Here is a 23,081-nt window from a genome sequence, read left to right on the forward strand (position 1 = left end):
ACATCTTTTTTTCTTTACATAACAGAAGGAACTAATCTTTGGACAAAACAGAAATCCATTTAAACACAGAGGACTCCCGTGTTATTTTTCAACTGCTGTATGGGGTTGGGACTGTCTAATGGTACACTCCGACTTAATGCCGTCTGGACCTGTAGTTTTACAGATTTTACAGGCTGTAGCTGTCTTTTAATAGATGTATAGTAAGGTGTGTGCAACAAGATTTCACAATAGTTGTAGTGATGTTGTTTCTCCACCACAGTCACACTACTGTCATTTCTTTGTTAGATGTGGCTGTCTTTACCTCACCTCCAAGTAGATGCATGATGGATTATACTATTAATGTAAACTGTGCTCATTGTTTTATTATACCTGTGGCAAACATGTTAGCTTACTTTACACATCCAGCAGACTCCAAGCAAGGTAAGCATTCACTCAGTGTTGTGTTTCTGGCCATGTCCAAAAGATCCAATACAGTTTTTTCTGTACACTCTTTTCAGTCCACCAGCTCCTGGGGGAAATATCTGGTTCTTGCTGTTAAATGCTCCACTATGTTCACCAGCTAGTTGCTAACTTTGTGTACAGTGGGTTTTTAGAGATTTTTTTATGAGCTTCTGGCTGGAAAAACTTGCTTGCTGCTGTAAACAGAGTCGATACGAATGGTGAGTCAAAATATTGAAGTTGTGGGCCGAAAAACAAAAACAGTGAGCTGAAAGACACTAAAAACACTCTCTAGTATTATTTGTGCAGATTTAAGTTATTATTGTGTGATCAACATCTATGGGGGCCCAAAAGAGTCAGAAGTAGGAGGCAAGACCACCAATTCCTCTCTGTAGCAAGCGACTAGGCATTCACACACATTATAAAACACACATGCATCAAATTTATGCTTGCAGCTGTGGATATCCATTCTGTAAACACACACAATGTGCTGTGCCAACACACACACAAGAGTACAAACATTCAAGGAGTGTGGTTTAGAAGTTTCTCTCAGGCACCGTTCACACACACAATCCTTACACAAACAAATAAATTCACTTAAACACATACAAATTCATTTTATGCTCATACTCATTAATGCTGCTGTGTACACACACACACACACACACACACACACACACACACAGCACACACCAGCATTATAGTTATTGACACAACACAACATGCTCCATTGAGTGGGCATGCTGTTTGGACGAGCGGCGGTTCAATAGAAAGGTATCCATCTTTGTGGAAGGGCATGGAAATGTCAATGCCCCTCAGCTAGCTAAAGGAAGTCAATCATCCAGGGTCTCGCACAATGAAAGATGACAAACACAAAGAGCCTTTCAGCAAAAACCTTTGTGTGACAAACATTTCCATTTCAAAGCCTTCATTTTACAGGATGTCATGTCAATTTATTTTTACATAATGTCGGCTGTGGTTCGGAGGCAATTAGGAGAATATGAAAAGGGTGACCAGATCTGTCACTGCTGTTGGTTGATAAGAGGGCAGACTGGCACCCTGTGTGTTTGTTAGAGTGTGTTTCTGCATGGGTGTGTGTCACAGATAGAGCGATCGGGAGTATGCTTCCATGTAGCTGACAAAAAAAGTCTTCCTCTGTCGCATTAATATTGTCCCTTCATGCCCTCCATACAACCCTGTCAGATGTGAAGTCTCCGGGTGGCATTTACTGGTTCAAAAGGTTCTCTGTGTAATTGATCAGACTGCTGTTTGATCTGCACTGCTGGCATTTAGTCTACATAGAAAAATGTGCTTTTCCAGCTCTGTTAGGACAAACTGGCTGGCTTTCAAATGCCTCCGCCTGCCACCAACAGTTGTTTGGTGCGGATGGATGACAACACATAATGAGATTCCTTTGCTCACCTCTGCTCGTGTAGCTGAACGTATGTACTTGCATAGTGAATCAACACAACTGTGATGTATTTACAGAAACATATCGCGCTGTACAGTAAATGTGTGCAAAATAATGTTTTTAATTCTTGTCACTCAACGACTTTTTCCTTCATTCTTTGTCTGAATGTTAAAATTTGACTCATTAATGCCTCCCTTTTCTCTCTATAACTCTTTTTTTTGTCTCTTCAACTTTTTTCATTGTTGCTGCCCTCTTCATCTTTTCACTTAATGAAGCACTTTTTGTCAGTTTCTTACAATCTCCTGAAGCAATTATGGCAGAGGCATTTTGCAGAAACGGGACTCTCACTCCTTCAGAACATTCCCTCAAATGTTAAATAGTTCTTAAAACGTAATACTGAATTTCACTACTCCCAGCACTCTTTCAAGCAGTCAGTTGACAGGCAAATGGCTGCAATCTTAACCCTCTCAACAGATGTTTGTAGTAGTTTTGGCATTCAAAATGGGCAGCTGGCATCTTTACTCCCTCTCCACTCCACTTCAGCTACATCACAAACACCTAAACACAGGAACAGCGATCACTTAAAATCAGCTGCAGAATGAACCTCGCACAGAGGAAATTGTAGCTATTTTTGTGTCGAAGCCAACAAATGCAAAAAGTAAAAAAAAAATCTCATTCTTCACATCTCATCATTTCCTTTTATTTGATGTTGTGGGTGAATATTTATGTGAGCGTTTGGAGTAGAGAATAGGACATCTGCAAAACAACTCACTGCTACGCAACCAAAAAGATGACCAAAAGAAGACAGACGGCATTCAGTTCAGTTTAATGAGCAGAGGAGGACAGATAAGAATAAAGACATCTCAGACTTTGGCTTTCATCAGTGAACTAAAACAGGCTTTCTCTTTGCAAATAAATACCTCACATCATCTTCCTGATAATATCCGTATATTGACCTCTGACCTCACTGACCCACTATGTTCAAAACATTAAGAACATATTTAAAATCTATTTTTGTAAGTATAAAATTAAGATTATTTCCTTTCCTCTTGCATGATAAATATTTTAAAACATCATAAATTTGGGATGACAGGTTTTGGAGACAAACACTAATAAAACTCATCTTATATCAGCCTGCAAAAGGTATTGTTAAGTTCAAATGCCATTTTTGGATGATGATAATAAAATAACCATTCAGTCTAGTGTCTTATGTAAACCTAAATTAGTTTATTTTAACCCTGAAAAAGATCAACAACAAGCAAATTAACCAAATACAAAAAACAGCAGTAGTTTGTTCCTTTGTGGAGAAATGTTAGATCAACGTTCCTTCTTGCACTTGGTTGCTTGTGGTTCTTCTTCTCTACATCACTGAAAGGAGTGGGTGTGGTCAGAGTTGTGATGTCACAGTGTACTTACATATCCTGGAGTTCACCTCTTCTTCTCTGCAGCCAAATGTTAAACCCCCTGTAAACATGGCTTCAAATATTCAGTATTTCTCTATAACAATAAATATTAACCTGCAATAAAAGTTTAATTAATATTGTCATCTATTATTTATTGTTAGTTTAACTCTCAAACATTCAGAAGTGCAGAATACTCTCATGTGAAATAACCCAAGCTGTTGACAGAAAAGTGTGTTGTATGTATCGCTCGTAGTAAGAAGCTGATTCAGAAATTAAATCTATGGGACGTATAAATTGCTCTTTATGAAGTGACACTGAAAGGCAAGAATAATTTGTGTCTTTAAACTATCAGTTGTTGACTTCATAATCTTCATAATCCATAGTGTCATTTCAGAATTTATTGATCTTTACTCGTTGTAACTTAAAACATTTGATTTGATCAATCATAGGCTCAGACAAAATCTCATCACGCCTCATGCTGCTCAATTGACACCTTAACAGGAGGAATCTGTGGTGTTAGAAATTACCAACAGCTTCAAATCCATTGAGTGCTGCTTTTATGTTGTCATTTGTGTCTAATGTGGGCTTTTAATTAATCCATAGACCTCTCAGGATTAATACTCACTTAGAGTCCTGATATGCGATTTAAAGTGAATATCTTTCATCTGGAGAGGAAAAAGCCTCTTAAATCCTCTATAAAATCAGACACTATTAGTCCGGATCCATGCCTCAATATTTGAGCACAGGATGTCCTCCACTTCCGCATTATTAAAAGGACACTAGACCATTTATAATGTGTAGTTTGTAATGGTATTATCTTGTAGACCTGACAGAGCCTTAAAATCTGATCCCTAGTGAGGACGGCAGCAGAAAGTTAGTCTCTTGTTACCATGCCGTATTTCTTATGTCATAGTTACCACTAAAATAATATACCATGTTTTAATGCAGGCCAGTCCTTGGATGAAATTTTGATTTGTCTCTCCAAGACTTCATTACCCTCTGAGTGGACCCTCTCTCTCTCTCTCTCTCTCTCTCTCTCTCTCTCTCTCTCTCTCTCTGCTGGATGCTTCCTGACTAAACCTACAAGGATTCATACCCATGAAATTGCTGATTGCAGTTGAGGTCTCATTTATAAAACGGAGAAAGAGCTGTTTACTTTTTATTTGGCCTGAGCATTCACAAACAAAATGGCTAGGTCAAGGAATTAAAAGCATAAATCTCACTGTTGTAAAGCAGTAAAAGACCCTCCAGAGGTGGCAAAGTCATAGAGACCAAGGGATGGCAGTGTTTTAAGGGAGAGCAGGCGGTCAATGGAGTTAATCATAGGCTGGACGTAGCTCTGGTCGAGTGCACAGGTAATAGGAATTTAATCTGATCTATTGAACTGACAAATAATCCCAAAAGGGAAATTGGGGGGGGGGGCAAAGCTGACCCAGAGCCTTCTCCCACCCGATTTCTGTTTGCTCTCTGTCTCTTTCTTTTTCTCTGTCTCTCTATCTCTTTTCAATTATTCATACCCTGGTTTCGACACATGCCTGCAGTAAGCCTCCAGATATTCTGTCACCCGACACCACCCCCGGTTTTGTCTGGCTGCTCTCTCGCTATCCTCCCCCGTATTCCTCTATCTCTATTTCCCCTTCTTCTGTCCTCAAACTCACCAGCTATCCTCAGATACACACAGAGAGGCGGGGGATAGACAACAAGATAAGTTTACATATTTATCCTGCAATCAAACATCCAAACTATGTATTTTTCAATCAGGGGTGAACCACATTTAAACCTCAATTTCATATCAGTATGTCCTCTGCTATTTTGTTAACCACATCAACTTTTACATTCATTTGTTGCCTCTCCTGACAGATTCAGATTAATAATGTTGGCTCAAAGAAAAGCTAGTAGCGTCGCTAGTGTATTAGCTGCACCCAGCAATTACCACAGTGGCTGGCACCTGTTTATCCCTCCATCCATTCCTCTGCCAGCAGATAAGTGGAGCACTGCTCCCCTCGACTCCCTGGAGACTGTACTAGTGCCCAGGCCTGATTTTGTTGTACTGGGGAGTGAGCCAGAGAGTGTTGGACACACACACACACACATACAAATGCACAAATACAGTCATACAAAGATACACACTGCCACCTGCTTAAGTTGGATGGTTGTCTCATTAAGCCAGTTGGGCAGAGTTGACATTGAGTGGACATTGAGTGGACAGGCCTGCTGCGCTCCTGCCCTCGTCACTCCGTTTGAGTGGAGGTGAGGAAGGTGGACACAGACAGACACAGAGGAACAATGTGCTGTCACAACTGTATGGTACACAGTGGTACATTTTATAAATTAGTTATTCAGTTTTACGTCCTCCTCCACTCAAAAATGTTTAGCGAATTGTTACTTCACTTGCACTTCGTCTGCTGAAGTTCAGTGCACATTCACTGAGAACAGACAGAAAAGTAGGAGACGTGCTATGTCCAGTAGTTAATGAAATGAACAATGTTTGCATATTCATAGATTCCGAATGTTTCAGTGAGGAAGAAAGAGTAAATTTTAGGTAAAGGTAAGGTAAATGAACTTCTTTGCCTAAAACCCATAAATCATAATTATAATTCTGAGCAGAGTAATTGTATATGTCTTAAAACCTGTCTGGAGAAAATCTTTAATTCTTGACCATGGGGGGAAAAGCCTAACTTTCCTCAGATATTCCACTGTTATGTGGTTGACGTTGCATACTTGTGGCACATGATGATATCTCTGTGACAACTGAGCAGACTCCATCCACTGATGAAAGTGTGACTGAAAGTTATAAAACAGGCCACACTGCTAGCTCACCTGGTGGAGCACGCGCACATCCCCCCAAAAAAGTTACAAAACAAGCTTGTAGGCAGAGTTTGAGATTGTTGCAGATGTCAGATAACAATATGTTGACCAATACTCTTTTTTTACATAAAGACAAAAGACAAACATTTTTGAGAATGATCCTTTAATTATACTGTACTTGAACTTTGACCACAATATGTACTGTACAGAGAGAGACATTTCATTGTGACTGCTGTCTGGCGTACATCTAAACACATCTTGTATTGTAATTTCTTTGCTCTAGTTTTTAGACTTTACTGTAAAAAGACAGCACACATGAGTAAAGCCCACCACCTAAATGTGAGGCTACTGTTGGTTCCTCAACATCTTCTCAAGTTCAATGAGGCCAGCCATTTGATAATGCCCATCTCATACAATCAAGTTACCTGTGGTATTGATTGACCGGTGAGGATTAGCCTGGTATTTATTGACCTTTGTGCTTGAATTTCTTCAGATATCTTTAAACTTGACAAGATGAAGGTCAGTGTATGCCAGCTGCCAATGTCTAGAGTACCATCATGTTGGATCCTATGACAGATAATGTTTAGCCGCCTACTGTGGCTCCTTTAATAGCTGATGTTCAGAGCTGTGCTTTATTGACCCCAGTGCTCCTTAAATTCCTCGACTCCTTACCTCAGTGCTACAGTGCGTAATGAGGCCAGATGTGGGCCCAGTAGCTGTTTTTTTTTTTTTTTTGTGAACAGCTGTACTGGCAAACGGCTCATCTGTTGGTTCACAGCGTAGGAAGAGAGTGTCTATCATTCATCATATATCATATTTAAATTGCATGGATCTCCTCAGAGGTTCATTCAAGGATCTGTATGCATGCAGTCATAAATCAAATGCATCTTTACGGGTCACATCGTTCTGTTTTGTCCAGTTGTACTTGTTTGCACCAGAAATACTTCAAATGTTTGGTGTAGGTTTTTTTTTTAAAAGAAAAAGAGGTTATTTTAATCATGTTTTCTTTTTAATTAGAAAACAGCTAAAATTAGACCTGCTCTGTATCTTACATTTATCTCGCTACATCTAGATTCCTGCAGGCAGTTTAATTGCCTCAGGAAGATTCTATACAGCAGTTTGTCCTTTAACTTCAACACCACACCATTTACTGGTATTAACTCAGCGTGGCCTCTCTTCACTTCAAATCATTGCATGGTCATGCACCTCAGAGACTGGTTCCTCTTGTTTGATGGTGTCACAATTGGCAGATAATCCTGCAGAGTAATGTTTTCACGCATTGCTGATTGGTGATTGCTTGCTCAATGTTGAACTGAAACTTTAATCATAATTGTACTGGCCTTGCAGCGCGTACTCTTGTGCAAAGCTAGACAGCCAGTTAACACTCAAAAGTCCTTCAATAAACACAAATGGCTTGACTTTTCTTGTATTTTACTGAAGTCATTTCCACTTTTGCACCATGGAGAAAACAGGACAAAATCACACATAATAATGTAAAAGCTTAAAGCAGCACTGTACTGTGTTAAAAATACAGCTCACCACAACAGCTAAGTGACAAAGTCAGTCACAGAACAGAGCTAGCTACTGTTGCATGCTAGCTAGCAGAGCACATTTTTACATATTAACACATATTACTTATAGACGAATCGTCTCTGAGGCAGAAGCGTGTCAGAATTACATTCAGCAGCAACACGTATCCAGCACTGTCCGTCCTGCCTGTCCGTGCTCAACTGAAGATTGAGCCTGACTGCAGAATTAGCCCTGACCAGTAGAGGGCGGCACACCATATGAACCCATGCAAATATAATAAGTTAAGCTTCTTAAGCCCCCAATTCACATAGCTTACATGAAATTCATTATTATTAATCAACCCTACTTTTTCCTTCAGTTACCAGTTGCTTTATCAATAATGCTGCTGTCTGTAAACTACTGTTTACTTTGTGACTAATCTAGAGGCATGTACCTCCCACCTCTAACAAAGAGCTCTTCACACATATACAACAAGATTAAAGGAGTCCTCTAACAATTTAGTATTACACTTATTTAAAGTTGGGAGACGTCCCTAGTATGAGTCAAGCTTCAAACACACGGTGAATCCTACAATTCCCTCTTTTCTTTTCAAAATCCACACCTCCAGCTTGTAATGCAGATATCTTGCTAAAAATAATGGAAGTCTCAACAATTCTTTGTGATGAGTAAGTTTGTTTCATCAGTGTCCTTTAAAGATAAAAGCCCTTGCTACTGCTTTCCCCTAAAACTCACATCAGTCCTCCAATTGAGGTGGGATTATCTGAACAAGACATACAATTCATTGTCATTCTCTGTGCTGTGGGATATGTGTGACTTTCTTTCTATCCACCTTTTGTTATTTTCGTCTCTTCTTTTGATTTTATTTCTGTTTCATCATGAGTCAGACAGACAGCCAGGTATTCACAGATATACGCTGATACACGAAACCAACACGGATGCCATTTCTTCCAGCTCCTCTGGCTGGGCTTCTACCTCCTGCATCTAATTCAGCCTTTAATATCAGCCAGCCCAAAGCAGGGCACCAGCAATGAAGCTGTCACGCTGTTTTATCTGAACAGACTCTTCCGCCCCAAACGCTGTCTGCCTGCAAAGCCCCTGTAATCCAACCCTGAAACTTGCCAACTTCCCAGACTCGCAGCATCATACCACCTCTGTCTTTCTCTCCCCCACCCTTGTTTTCATTACCTCTCCTTCACACCAATATTCTGTGTTTTCGAGCATCTTTTCATTCCCACATCTTTCTTCAGACTTTTTCCTGTCTCCTTTCACTTCCTCTTCCCCTCGCCTTCCGTGACCTCTTGTCAAGGCCCCTGGGACTCACTCAGTTGTGGGATACCAGCTGCAGTTTTAATGATTTTGCCCCCAGGCCCAGATCAGCCAGAGAAATACAGTTGCCATTTTTCAACAGAATGAAAACTCTCTCCCCTGCAACACTTCTGCGAGTTATGTGCATGTGTGTGTGTGTGTGTGTGTGTGTGTGTGTGTGTGTGTGTGTGTGTGTGTGTGTGTGTTTGTATGTTGGTGAATTTGCATGTGAGTGTTTACATTTTGCACAAACATTTAGACTTGATTTTGATATTATATCTGAGAGATTTAAGAAATGGTTTCATAATTTCGGTCACTTTTGTTCATATTAAAATGGATTTGTAGCTAAGACGGCTGGTGCATCAGCGTGGGCAGCATTGTTGTTGAAGATGGAGGCTCATCCAACCGATTGTCTTCCTCCCTATAATCGCCATGTCTCTCTCTTTCTACCTTCCACCCAACTCTATACTCTCCCTCGCTCCTGCCGCTCAGGTTTGACAGCAGAACTGCGGCACGTCCTGCAAACACATTGCAATTAGCATCATGCGCTTCAGTGCATCCCAAACCGCTCACTGATGAAGTTCAATCAATTCGCTTTAATTATAACTTTCTCAGAAACACCTCTAATCTCTCCAAAAGTTTTGATCTCTCAGGAGTTTGTTCAGTAACAGGCTACGGCAGGTAGTTTAAAAAGTAGCCATTTGGAAAATGCTGTTCATGTGTGTGTGTGTGTGTGTGTGTGTGTGTGTGTTTTGTATCTAATCTGACTCAAACCCTCCCTTTCTCTCCCTCCAGACATTGATGACTGCCAGTCTAATCCATGCCAGAATGGAGGAACCTGCATTGATGAGATCAACTCCTTTGTGTGTCTCTGCCTGCCCAGCTACGGAGGAGCTACTTGTGAGAAAGGTAACAATATGGACGACAAAACTCCGCTTTCTCATTTTACTCATTGGCTCATTTAGCAAAGGTGTGTGTGTGTGTTGGTGGAAGTGGAGAAGGAGAGAGCAGATTTTTGGCGGAAGTGACTGGGAGTAGTATGAGAAGATAGCAATAATGGATAAAGAAAGAAAACAAGGCAGTGAAGGATGAGACAAAGGTGGACAAGCAAGGTGATGTGGAGGTAGCAGGATGAAGATAAAGAGGGGGAAGGGACAGGGTTATAAAGAGTTAGCATAAGAGAATATTATGCTAGAAGAGCAGAATGTGGAGGCAGAGGCGGAGAGAAAACAACGAGGTTGAGGAAGATGAAGTTAATGAGAATGTGTAAATGGAGACAGTGGAAGGGGGAGGAGGAAGATGAATGTAGACAAAGAGGTAGAGGAGGAGGGAGAGGGAAGCCCTTTGGAATAATGTATCAGGTTTATACTGAACACCTGGGTCCAGCTGGTTTTGTCTCTCATTACGGGAATTCCCCTGTGAGAAGGTGCCTGTAAAGGAGGCTGTTCACAAACTGCACAATACATGCAAAAACATGGCCAACATGTCAGTGCAACTACAACACTGAGGAAACCCAACAGCTGTTGGATACATTATGGTATATAATGAATTAGATTTTTAAAAGTCGATTGGTTCAAAACAATTTTCGGCTGGATTTAAAGTCCCCATGCAGCCAATATGTTTTAGTTTCTTGCTGTTGAGAAAATTATTCTTTCTGTAGACATTAAAGAGAAAAAACAGGGAATAAGTGCACATGATGTGCCTATTACGGGCCTGATTAACTGGTTATACAGTTACACTACAAACAAGCTTTTTAAAAGCTGGTTCTCTTTTTTAGTTTTTAATAATAAAAATGCTGAACAAACACTGATAAATTCCCAGATATGTTTTCTTTAAATAAAAACTTAAAATAATAAGCCTCAGTCTATAATAAAGGTACAGGGGTATAATGGGAATGGAGTAAATGTGTGTGGAGTTCCCTGTCTAACTAGCTAAGCACTACTGAATGAATTATGCAAACTGTACATCTCTTAAAACACGAGATTTAAAATAGCACAATTAAAAATGAAAGAATGAAAACAAAGAAAGAAAGAGACGAAGAGAGATTTTTAGGAGACGAGTGAGTGAGCAGGGGATAGAAGGAGAGAGGCTTAGGAATCTGAACCGCTCTGAATTACGTAAAAACCGAGCCAAATTACATTTGTCTATTACGACCTTTGACCTCAGCTCTCAGCAGAGTTGTGACTTTGAATATCTGTCTTTTTTCTGTGTCTGGCTTTCAGTGTCTCGCTCTGCTTTTTACTGCCCTGCTCTCGTCTGATCTAGAACTCTGAGGGGCCGAGCAATCGATAGAGACAGGAGAGCGAAGCAGCAGACTAAAGCAGGACATTTTGAATGCTGTAGAAACTGCAGTTGTTTTGGCAGCCTCTCACAGAGAAAATTACAGTTTCGTGGGAACAAAAAACTAAGCTCCAAATTATCTTTTCACTTTGCTTCATGTGCACAGGCTTGTTGGCTGAACTACAGTAGTTTGGCACAGCAGCACTCACTGACTTAAACTGTCACATTTCTGCTTGACTTGACGCCTTTGTTTGCATCTTTGCGTTAACATCTGCTGCTAAACTCTCTAACCCAGCCTGCTGCCCTGGACCTCACAAAAGGTTGGTAGATAAATATGAGGAGTCACAAGAGGATTAATTGCATAGGAGAGAGGGGAAAAACGTGTTTCTGGGACACAGTAAGATGTTAATTTCTCAGACTTTTCTTTTATCTTTGCCCTTTTTCTGTGAAATACTGGATAGTTCTCTTTAGACCAACAAAAAGCACTCTTTTGTTGAACTACTCACAACTCAAAGACATGCAGTATGTGATCTGTCGAGTGGCCACAAGTAGGTTATTTGAGGTGATAAAAGCCAAAAAGGTTGGAACCACTGCTTTAATCTGTCTTCAATTTTGATTTTTGAACACAGCATTGTCGCTTTATTCTCGTCACAAAGATTGAAAATAGTCTCCTGTGGCTCTGAAAGAGCTTCGTCCAGTCTGAGAAAATAACCCAGATGATGTCATAGTGATCAGCTCAGCTTTTGTGTGGAGACTGCACATTTTTAGGAAAAGGAAAGTTACAACGATGAGATTGTGGAGTTTTAAAGAAGAGGGACATTCGCCAACAGCAAGGGTGTAATGAATGATGCTATTGAGTTGACTGATGGGAAATGTAGGAGCCACTGATTTTGGCGCTAGAGCCATTTTAGGGACTAAAAGTCAGGGTATCTCGACCTTCTCTACTTCACTTTGATCATTCTTTTTAAAACCTGTTTCTTGAAAGTCCACTAACTTTACTGAAGTGCTCGAGTGCTTCTTTAATCTTAGCTGCCCTTTTTGATCTTTCACCACAGCGGATATAACTTTGGTAGCCGCTCTTTGTAATTTCCCTGTGGTCACGGTTGCCTCTTTAATATTCATTCCCCTCCTGTGATGCAGATCATACATAAACTAACAAATAAAAAAGGCCACAGAGGCTATACAGTACATGAATTTGTATGTGGTGATGTGTTCAATCGTGTTTTAATTTGAGGCCGTTTAAACCCGGCATTAAATGTACAGCTTGTTTTAAATCAAGGCAGGTCATTAAAGTGTGAGGAGTAGAAACACTTGATCGATCGAGTCTCACAGGTTCTGATTTTACCAGCCTTCATTATTGCATTTTTTTCTCTCCCTTCTTACCTCTTTCCCAAACACACACACACACACACAGATCTCCAGAGAGTGGCTCTCATTTGGCATGCACTGGAGCTGTGCGTACATTTCCTCTCCTGCTGCGTTGCTGCCTGAATGGCTGATTGGGAGCAGCAGGTCTGATTGTGTAAATCTGAAGTCTCTGTTTTCCTGTCGCTTTTATCTCTCACTGCTCTACTCTCGCAGAAATATAGGATTCAGCTGTGAAAAGTACGATTCGCAACAGGCATCGCTCTGCCATTTCAGCGTGATCTCAGTTTGATATCCAGAGGGGGGTCTGAACTGCGACATGAACGGTGGAAATGAACTCTTTCGTTCCGCTGGGGCTTCCATCCATTTAAATGTCATCCAATTGGTCCCTGTCTCTCTAAAGTGGTCTGGTTCTCTCTGTCTCATTTGGTGTGCGTTATTGAGTGTGCGTGCATGTGTTTGTGTTTATGCATGTTCAGGTGTATGCGTTGTGAGCTATCAGCCGACGATGCTGGGTAGATCCGGTCGGCTGCTGGCTTCCTCTGGCCTGTTGCCATGGTAATCCCATCCGAGAGTCAATAATAGTAAACTGACGGGGCGGAAGTCCTCCAGTGAATGTACTGAGAGAAAGAGAGGAGGAAATTGCTTGTTACTCTGCATTTTTACATTCATATTTAAAAGTTTTGTGTTGGATGGTTTGTAGCAGTTTTGAAACTCAACTTTACTCACTTTAGAAATGTATTATGTTTTTTGTTAATAAAGTTTAATAATCACCTATGTAGTTGTAACTGTGCGAAATATATTTTCAACAGTTGTGTATCAGTAATGAATGGATATTTGTTGAAAAGAAAAGCTGTGATTAGAGTAACAGAGACATCAGTCACTCTCCTCTCATCCCAGCAGAGACTGACTGTTGAGTCTATCCTGCTGTTTTTTTGGCTCGCTGCCTAATCAGTGGAGGCAGAATCCAAATCTTTCTCAAACTGACTGGAGTGAAAAGTGACAGAGAAAGCATTAGTTGGCTTCTTCTCATCAGCTTCTTTCCTCCAGTCTGTCTTTTTATCCATCTTTCACTCCCCAATTCGTTTCCTTCACTCTTTCTAGGGAGAAAAACTGCATAATGTTTAAGAGTGGATTTGTTACTTTGCTATTCCACTACTGTAGACACCTCTGTTTCATGTTGCCTTCCTTTTTTTCTTTTCTCCCCCTACCTTTCTGCTGTCACTCCCTGCACTACTTGCATCTTTTGTGCCTCTCATCTCTGGTGCACCGCAGGAGGTTTTGTAACACTCTGTAAGTGTGTGTGTGTGTGTGTGTGTGTGTGTGTGTGTGTGTGTGTGAGTGTGAGTGTGAGTGTGAGTGTGTGTGTGTGTGTGTGTGTGTGTAGGTGTGTATCTCTGTGTGTCGCTGAGTGAGTGTGTCTGTACAGGCTGCATCTGCTGTTTTGCAGTGACTATGTGTGTGTGTGTGTATGTGTGTTTGTGTGTGTGTGTGTGTGTGTGTGTGTGTGTGTGTGATGTGATGCTTTAACGTTTCTTAGAGCTTTGAAGTTGGAGATCTTTCAGCTAACAGACTTTCACACAGCCACACATACGCTTGGTATTATTTGTGAGGACCCTCATTGACATGATGCATTCTCCAGCAGCTAACCTTAGCCAGTGCAACTACATGCCCAAGTTTTAACACTCTAACAGCCCTTCAAAGATGTGAGGTCTCACAATAAAATGTCCTCACTTCCCCAAACATTCCTCTGTTCAAGGTTTAAAACTCAAATTTTTTCTCATAAGAAAGTACCGAAGCACAAACAAGCACTCACATTTCTCATTTGCTCTTTTTCACTTGCACACTGATACATTATTTGCCATACAAACAAACAAACAAAACTACCCTTGTACCTTCCAATTATCAAAAGATTTGTTTCCTTTCTTTTTCTTCACCAGCAGCTTAGATGGCAGTCGATCACTCCAGTGAAATTACAGTGTGGTGCATGAACTCCTAGGTACAAAACAAGCAGCTTAATATAACAAAAATCCAGCTCAGTTGCTTTCTCTCTCTCTGTTTTCTAACAGAACAAATCATCTACAAATTGGAAACGAAAAGCTTTGTTAAAAGGATTGTGTAGCTAATTAATCCCAGGGTGTCTGGTTGCTGCTTGGTTGTATGTGAGGACTGTGTTTGCTTTCACCCTCAGCTCAGGTCTTGTCCACATGTATACAGATATTTTTGAAAATCATCCTCAACGTTTTGGCATCTCGTTCCACATGCAAACCGTAAAACCATAAAAATGTAATATCTGTTTACGTATGAACTCCAGCATTTCATCCAGCTTCTCCTCCACCTCTTCTCTTCTTTTCCCTCCTTCCATACGTCAGATCAGTATTTATTCGACTTTCCGTTCTATGAGAACGCAGCTGTTACTAGAAGGTATGACTAGCGACTACTGGTTTAGCAGCACACAGAGGCCTAACACACAAGCGAGCATGCTAATGAGTTAAGCCTGGAAGTGTGTTGGTGGGGTTTGCAGCTTTCAGAAAGCGCAGTGAGACCATTATACACTACATCTATCCATTGAAACCAATGTAAATCCACTACAAGTCAGATTGTTCCGGGCATGATGGCTCACCCATTCTACTGGCATGAGATACTGCCGGCATAAACATTTTCAGACACACACTCGTGCATGTACAGACACACAACGGTAAGTTTCGCTTGACAGGAAAACAAAAACTAGACAGCGTTACAGGGAACCTAAAGCAAAGTAGAGCACAACTACTTCCCCCCCAAGCGGCGGGTGAATCTGGGGCAGACAGATACGAAGTCTTTTGAGTACATTGACGCCAACAGCAACACCAGTGCTGCAGATTGGAAGTAGGCAGCAGACGATGTAGCTTACACACTGAGACTAATGAGGAGGAGAGAAGACCGAGCTGACTAACAGCGGTGGTAAGTGCTTCAGAAAGCACCAGATGCAGTCCTTCTGTCACTCCATCACTGTACACTTTTTATCACTGTCTCATTCAAACGCATCCGATCTCATATTCTAACGTCTCTTTCACTTTTACATCTTCTCATGCTTACACTGAAGATCATTTACATGTAATTTAGAGTGATTAGGGCTAAATGAATGATTGAATGATGTTATAAATATTACAGTCGTGGCCATATTGAATATCCTCTGGTTTTAACAGCCCAGCTACAAAACTTTATCCCTAGGAACTACTACTACTACTACTACTTCCACACTGTACAATTCTGCACCTCATGGTTTATATCCAGTGCCAACGTTCAGTGCTAATGGTTGACGCAGTGCATCTTTTATGTAAGACATACCTGACACTGCAGGAGGATGGAATTGCAGACTTGGAATAAACATTTCCTAACCATAACCATATCTTAACTATAGTTTATTTGCCTTAACCACAAATCTTTTCTAACTTTAAGTGGGGAAGTGTGCTGATTCTTCACATCAAACTCTTGGGAAGTACTACAGCATAGGTGAAAAGCCTTTTGTGGCTCCAGAGGGAGCTGTGTGAAGTGTTGTCACTTGAGTCAGTGTCAGTGTCAAACTACAAATTTGAAAATGAATAAAATCTTGGGTTGTGGAGTTAGAAAGAAGTAGCAGACCCTCTTTAGCCTGCACATCATCTCCAATTGGGGCTAGCTGTTCGAGGATACATTAGCAGCTGCTAGCGTAACACACAGAACTGTCAGAACGGAAGTTGCATTATAGGGAATGTAGATGACAGATTTTGACAAGGAAGAAGAATTGTGTAATAAATAAATTCTATTTGCTGCATCCATCATTGCTCCAGCAATGTTATTGTGCAATGCAAAATCGGTGGAATATTCTTTTAATCATATTGTAGTTGTATTGTGCAGATAGTATGGACATTTTGAAAAAGTTGCAATTGAATGTACAAAAAACAACAAACATCAAAACACTGTTATTAACCCCATTCCAAATAGGGACAGAGTGACAGAACTAACTAATTATAATTATAATGACATTTTACACAGATTTTAAATAATGCATTTCAGGACATTTTGCATTTTATATACTGTAGTAGAAAGAATGATCTTTCCATATTTACTATCTGTCCTTTTTACAGTGTCCTGCTTGAAATACAGCTGTAGGGTTCTAGTGACCTGGGTTCAGTCAGACCACGTTTTGATTATCACAGGTGTGACTTCACCCTTATCATGCCATTGCTTCTTGGCCAGAGGTGTCCTTTGTAATCCCATTGGTCAATTAGATATGTCACTCCAAGCTTATCTCCTCTTCACTATGTTTAAACCACAGTACGCTGAACACTTTGGCTGTAGTTGTGATCTACAAGCTGCAGTTTGCTGTTTAATATTAATCCCTCGTTCTTTTGTCTGTTTCTTATTGTCTTTTTCATATCGTTGTTGTTGGAGCGGGGGTTTTTACGACTCAGCACCGGCTTTCAGAGTTGACAAAAAGGCTGAGAAAGAAGGCATCTGAGTTCGTCAACTTCACTTTGATGCTTCTCTGCTCTGTCCCTGACTGCGCTGCCTCCGTCTAAACAGGCAACTCAGCAGAAAGCTCTTCTCAAAATTAATTTTTGTGCATCCACCAGGTCTTTAGAGGCCATTAATGCTAATGAAGATTAATGCATTCTAATAACATGTCAAGAGGGACACGTGCCAAGACTGAGAAGCTAGGAGCTTCTTGGTTTACCACGCAGACAATGGTCTCCTGAAGAGAGACCCAGGTGCACAAACACACTCACAGGCAGCTCCACACATAAAATATCTCTGAAGTTTTGCCTAAGCCTGGCAGAGGCTATTCAAAAGGAATAACAGCAAGGCATCACTCTCACTCCATATGCTATTGTGTTCAACACTTGCCAATTCTCTCTCTTTCACAGGAAGCTAGAGAGATGAGGGGGTAATTTATTATTATCCAAGGTGCTTAATTAGACAATGTTCCCGAAGCAACTGTCGTTGTCTTCTCCTGAGCGAGGGAAGTTCAGTCAGGAAAAAAGAAACAGTGAATAAAGGAGAAAGAAAGGAAGCATCAGAGCAGGTGTTACAATAGATGAAAAGAGAGAAAGAGATAGAGGGAGAGAGGAGAATCTGTGTTCCTCAGTTGTGCATTAATGACCGTTTCTGATGGAGGGGTGTAAAACAGTGCTTTGAGCTGTGCTAGAGGTTTATCACACTTCTGTACTTCCTTTCTGTTTTTCCTGAGAAAAGTTCTGAAGCGAGGCTTGTGCCATTGCACTTCCTTTGTCTTTCATATATTGTTACCTCACAGTTATTTCCACCACAGCAAGTTTATGACCTTTTCAGGAACTCAAGAACTTAACCTGCATTTCAACCACAAGGACCTTATCAGTTTTGGTTCCTGCTCCTATGGTATTACTTTCCATTGACTCTCAGCATTCAGTCAAACAAATTGGCTGCATGTCATGAGTATCAATAGGATGTATAAAAAAAGGTTGTGCAGTTGAATTCCCAATTAGTCTAGGAAGGAGTGCAGAGAGAGTGTGCAAGTGAAATAAAAATGTTCTTTTTTTGCCAATTGTTTTAATGGTGAATCTCTAATCCATCTCTCTTTCAACATCCATGAGTTATTTACAGTGATAAATCTGATGACTCTGTATAGTTCTCTCCCCTTGTTTGCTCCCTTTTTTTCAAACTTGGTAGAAACACAAACACAGAGGTGCTAAAGTACTAATTTCATTCCAGAGTTTAATGTTTCTGGTCCTGAGCAATTTAGTTGAAAAATAGATATATAAATCGATCATAATTAAATATGACAAATGTTTTTAATTCCTCAAACAGTATAATTAATTCATTACTCGACCCACTTCCAAAGCCTTCACACTGACAAGTTACATATAGCTAAGACCACACAACATGTAAATAACGCTATTTCTGAGATACTGATTTCTCCTCTTGTGGTAGAGACTAACAGCCTCCCACACCTCCTGTCCTTGTGCCAGACTAACCCATCCCTCGGCAGTTTGAACGCACAGAGAAGGATCTATCACTTGTGTTCACTCTTGTGTGCTTTACATTAGCTGCACACTGAGAGAACATTGCAGACCTTGGACGTACACAAATGTGTATTGTGTGCTGTACTCACCTTAAACTAATTACAAACAGTCTGTTTGAATAAACTGGTCCAACTTTTTGCCTATTTACTGTAAGGGCCTGTGCTGCCCTCCCTTTTACCTCCTCCATCAGCATCAATCTACAAAGACACGTCTATGGGCTAATTATGTAGAAGGAGCCTTTGGATTGGCATCACTCATTCATGTTGCACTCTGTAGCTGTTTTACTGTACCATCCATTACTCCTAATTGTGAGAATCACACTATTAGGATGTTCCATTAATCAACACTGCACTCATAATAACCATTAATAATTCCACAGCCGTTCTCACAGTCTCCTCACATTCTCACCTTTTGTCTCTGGCTGTTAGCATATTCTCTTTCTATGTCTCTCACTCTCTCTCTTTTTCTCCCTCACTTACTTCCTCTCTCTCTGGACTGCTGTCATCTGCCCTCCTGCAAATGGCACACTGAGCTGTCAGCCTTCAAAGAGTCACGCAGGGAGGAGGCAAAATGGCAGTGCGCTCACGTGCAAACACACACTGTTTCATCATTCAGGGGATCTTAAAAATCTGCGCAGTAGAAATATCACTTGGTGATGTGGATAAACGACCCAATCAGTCAGCTGGAAGTGTATGGCCTTTTATTTCCTAACTGCAGCTCACTAAAGTCTGTGGGAATATTAATCGCTGAAACATACCCCCTACCTCTCTCTCCGCCTGACAGAAGGAAAACGGGAAAAAGACGACGACTTGAATAATGTCTAAATATTTGAAGAGGTTGATGTGATGTCGGGCTTTGAGCCTCACTGTCAGCGAGTGGGAGAAGAAATCAGCAGAGACTAGGTTGAAGATCTGAGGGGGAGAAAACATGCCTGTTTATTTTTTATCTCTGCTTCTCTTTCTTTCTCTCTATCTCCCTCTCTGTTTCTGCGACTCTTTCACTTACTTATTCTGTCTCTTTCTTGATTCTGTCCTCCCACCCTGAATCTTGTGTGATTGGTACATTTAGTTTGTCTGTCTTTAGTTTATTATCTTCCTTGGACACCAAGTTGCTTTACATACTGTATGTATGTAAATCCCAAAGAAGATATCACAGTAGTTTGTAGTTCCTGTTTTAAAGCCATTTAAAAGGCTTTAATGTCGTTAGCGCTAGGACTTATACACACACACACACACTCTGGGCAGACTGCCAGTTTGGACTTCACAGCAGTCAGTGTGTGATTCAATGAAGGCGTGTATGTTTAATTTATAGATGTGCGTATTTGTGTGTGTTTTTTCTGTCTCTGTGACACCTACCCTGACACTCCTGTCCCTGTTCCTGTAGATAACAACCCATTGTCCACCTTCATGAGCCAAACTGGACCCACTCCCAATGCTAATACAATGTACCAGCTGCCATGTGGGCAAACATTTTGAGCAGGTAGCTTCCAGGTTTGATGACAGAGTGAAAGAGTAAGTTAGCAGTCAGCAGAGGAGAATATTACAGCAGCAGCAGCGAGTGGTTTTGGTCCCATAAGACCAGAGATAACAGTAGTAACATCGTTCCCCCTAATGCTCTCAGTTAAGAAGCACACTGTCGGTGCCACAGGGAGGAGTATGGCTGCAAAATGCTGATTCTAACACAGTCAGTCTCCTGTGAAAATGTGAAAATGTCCTGCATAAGATGCACCTTTCCAATAATCAGGACAGTGTAAACATTAGTAGAAAATTATTATAAATAAAAGTCTTAATCAGGGTCTTGGAGATCCTGAAACGTATTACTGTATGTAAAATGTAAAATGCTCAATGCAAAATGAATTAGTTTGGAAAAAGAAGGCAATTAATATGCAGAAATCCTAATGTTGATGGAATAAAGCATAGTAAAAGACATAGAGACACAGTATAGTGACAGCTTTGTGTTCCTACTATATTGATGTAGACAGCCATACTGTACATTACGAACTGCAATAAGCTAAATTTATCTCCAAAGTCAGAATGAAACCATCTTTACTAAACTTTACTAATATGTATGATTTCTTGCTGTCAAGTGATTGCAAGTGTAATAGACACATACTGTGCTCATATTCAGAAGTAGATAAGGATTCTCACTATGCATTGTTAAAAGGAAATCTATTATAAAATGAAGAGTGCAGTCCGAATGGGAAGTTAAACCTGAGTTCATCTTACTGTTAAGGCAACAGGGCTAACCAGTGAGCCACTGAGCCATTTAGAGGAGTCTGAAAATGTTAAAGTGGCTAATTGGGTTTCATGTCATTAGCGTGTTTCGAGGTCATCAGAGTAAATCCCCAGACTACCAGGAGAAACTTTGGCCGGCAAAAGTAATGAAGCAATTCTCCACATTTGCATTTACAACAATAGTCATGGTAACTTACATCACTGCTCAGAAGACATGACTTGATCAAGTTAGAGTAGCGGTAAGGCAGCAATCCAGTAATCCCAATGATTATCTGAGTGGAAGTTGAAGAGGTACTAAGCTTTGGTATAAGACGAACAAACAAACTAATTGTCTGGTGCAGAGAGAACATGACAGCTCATATTTTGCTGTATTATTTTGATTAAAATACAGGAAAAAAATCATCAATTGCCTGTTACTTTAGGGACACAACATGCATTTGCTTAAGCAGCACCACTACTAAAGCAAACCCTGAGGTGGTGATTCACCACTGTGGTTTGTGTATGTGGCAGATCTTGGTCTAATAATATTTAGTACTCTGTAAACTCAGCGTAGGCAGATGAATAACAGAAATGCATCAGTTTTGTCAGTTTTGTCAAATTTTCTATGTGACTGACATGGATTTATGTTCTCAAAATGTCCCCAATGTGATAAACCTCATTTTATATGTAAAGAAATGCTAAGAAATTTTTGTGAATAATTGTTGATCCATGTCGTAATGCAGGATCCTCTTTTGCAGTATGTAGTCATCAAGTCTAGTCAAACCCATTTTTACTAAACTAAGAAGAGTTAATAGGCTGCTTCATTACTGTATATAGGACTCCATTTCCAGCAGACCTACTGTATGGGACTGAATTGCCTGTCACAGAGGCCAGTGAATGAATGTTGAATTTCAAACAGTGTTAAATTTCACCAGAGCATCAAAGAGTGATAAAGCTGGACAGACAGTTGCCTTCATAAATTCCCCAAATATATGCAAACATCACTCTCTTCATTCTTCATTCTTCTTCTCTCCGTCTTTCTGCAGCCAACGTGCATGTGGGAATGTTGTAATGGTTACGCATTCATCTGTGTCTGATTTTTGACCTGCCAGAGCTTTATGTTTACTGTATGAGACATGACAAAGACATTACCTTCTGAGCACAAGATATATTGTAACATGCTACACTGCGTGTTTTTCTTCCACATTGCTCATCATCATTGCTCACTGTCAGTAAGTGTATTTATCACTTTTGCACTTTCTGGAGGCATTTGTGTACAGCCCCAGGAGAGAGAATATAGTAATATGTAAAATTAGCAACTATATTGAGTAGTAGACTGAGAGAGTTTTGCAAAACCTCGCTGTAGCTTCACTTGAGGGGGCAGTCGTGCTATGAGCCAGTGCATTGTGTTTTGTGAAATGATGTCATTGCACTTCACAGCATTAAACCTCAACAACATAGTGAATGGAGGAGAGCTTAACAGTATAAAAAAACACTTACACAGTCAATGCAGTATGAAGGTTTCGAGACCCTTATTTCATATTACAGTATAGAAGGGCTTTCATAACGGACTCCTCTCCTCTCATCTCCTCTTTTTCTTTCCACGGCCAAAACCGCATCTCTCTGCATACTAAGCAGGGCCCCATACGGCCCAATTTGCACCGCCCAATTTACTGGTGTCGCTTCAGATTTGTTGGAGGAAAAGCTGAGGCCTTTTCCCTGATCCCTACACTGTAGGGAGGGAGGCAGGGAGGGAGGGAGGCAGGGAGGGAGGGAGGGGGCACAAGAGGGGGTGAGGATGAGGAGAAACTGGAGGTGGCTTAGCTGACAGATCGAGCCTGAACCACATCAACTATACATACATTTCCACTCTTCAGTTATACACACATTCGCACACCCAAATCTATGCACACAACCGCACATCACATTTGAAATGTACGGCTCCCAGTCACACGGCTAACCCCCAGTCAGATGAGGGGCGATAGATGAGAGAGATGAAGGGAGAGAAGGAGGATGGGATGGAGGGATGCGTGGAGGGAGAGTCGGTGTGCTGACAGGACTGTGACAGGGCTTAATTACCAAGCGAGCGCTGTGCACTGGAAGCAATTTCTAAGGATTGTTGTCATTTGAATAGATTAAAACGCCCTTTCACTGGACTAAGCTGTCTCACCGCCGGCTTGCCTCCGCTGTGGATTAAAAGACCAAGTCAAATCAAAGAGAAGGAGACACAGAGAGAGAGATGGCGGGATGGAGAGTGTCACAGAGGGCACTTAAAGCAAGATGGCACTGAAGAAAGAAAGCAAGG

General features: G+C 40.9%; 1 protein-coding gene across 2 annotated transcripts in view; it reads left to right on the forward strand.

Moving 5' to 3' along the window:
- ncanb (neurocan b) overlaps positions 1–23,081 on the forward strand; it is a 137,484-nt gene that overhangs the window by 95,556 nt on the left and 18,847 nt on the right. For both annotated transcript variants that reach the window (XM_051377107.1, XM_051377106.1), the window contains exon 11: positions 9,691–9,804. In XM_051377107.1, the coding sequence (XP_051233067.1) occupies positions 9,691–9,804 (114 nt within the window). The remainder of the gene's footprint in view (positions 1–9,690; positions 9,805–23,081) is intronic.

Source organism: Dicentrarchus labrax, unplaced genomic scaffold, assembly GCF_905237075.1.
Source record: "Dicentrarchus labrax unplaced genomic scaffold, dlabrax2021, whole genome shotgun sequence".
NCBI classification, from domain to species: Eukaryota; Metazoa; Chordata; class Actinopteri; family Moronidae; genus Dicentrarchus; species Dicentrarchus labrax.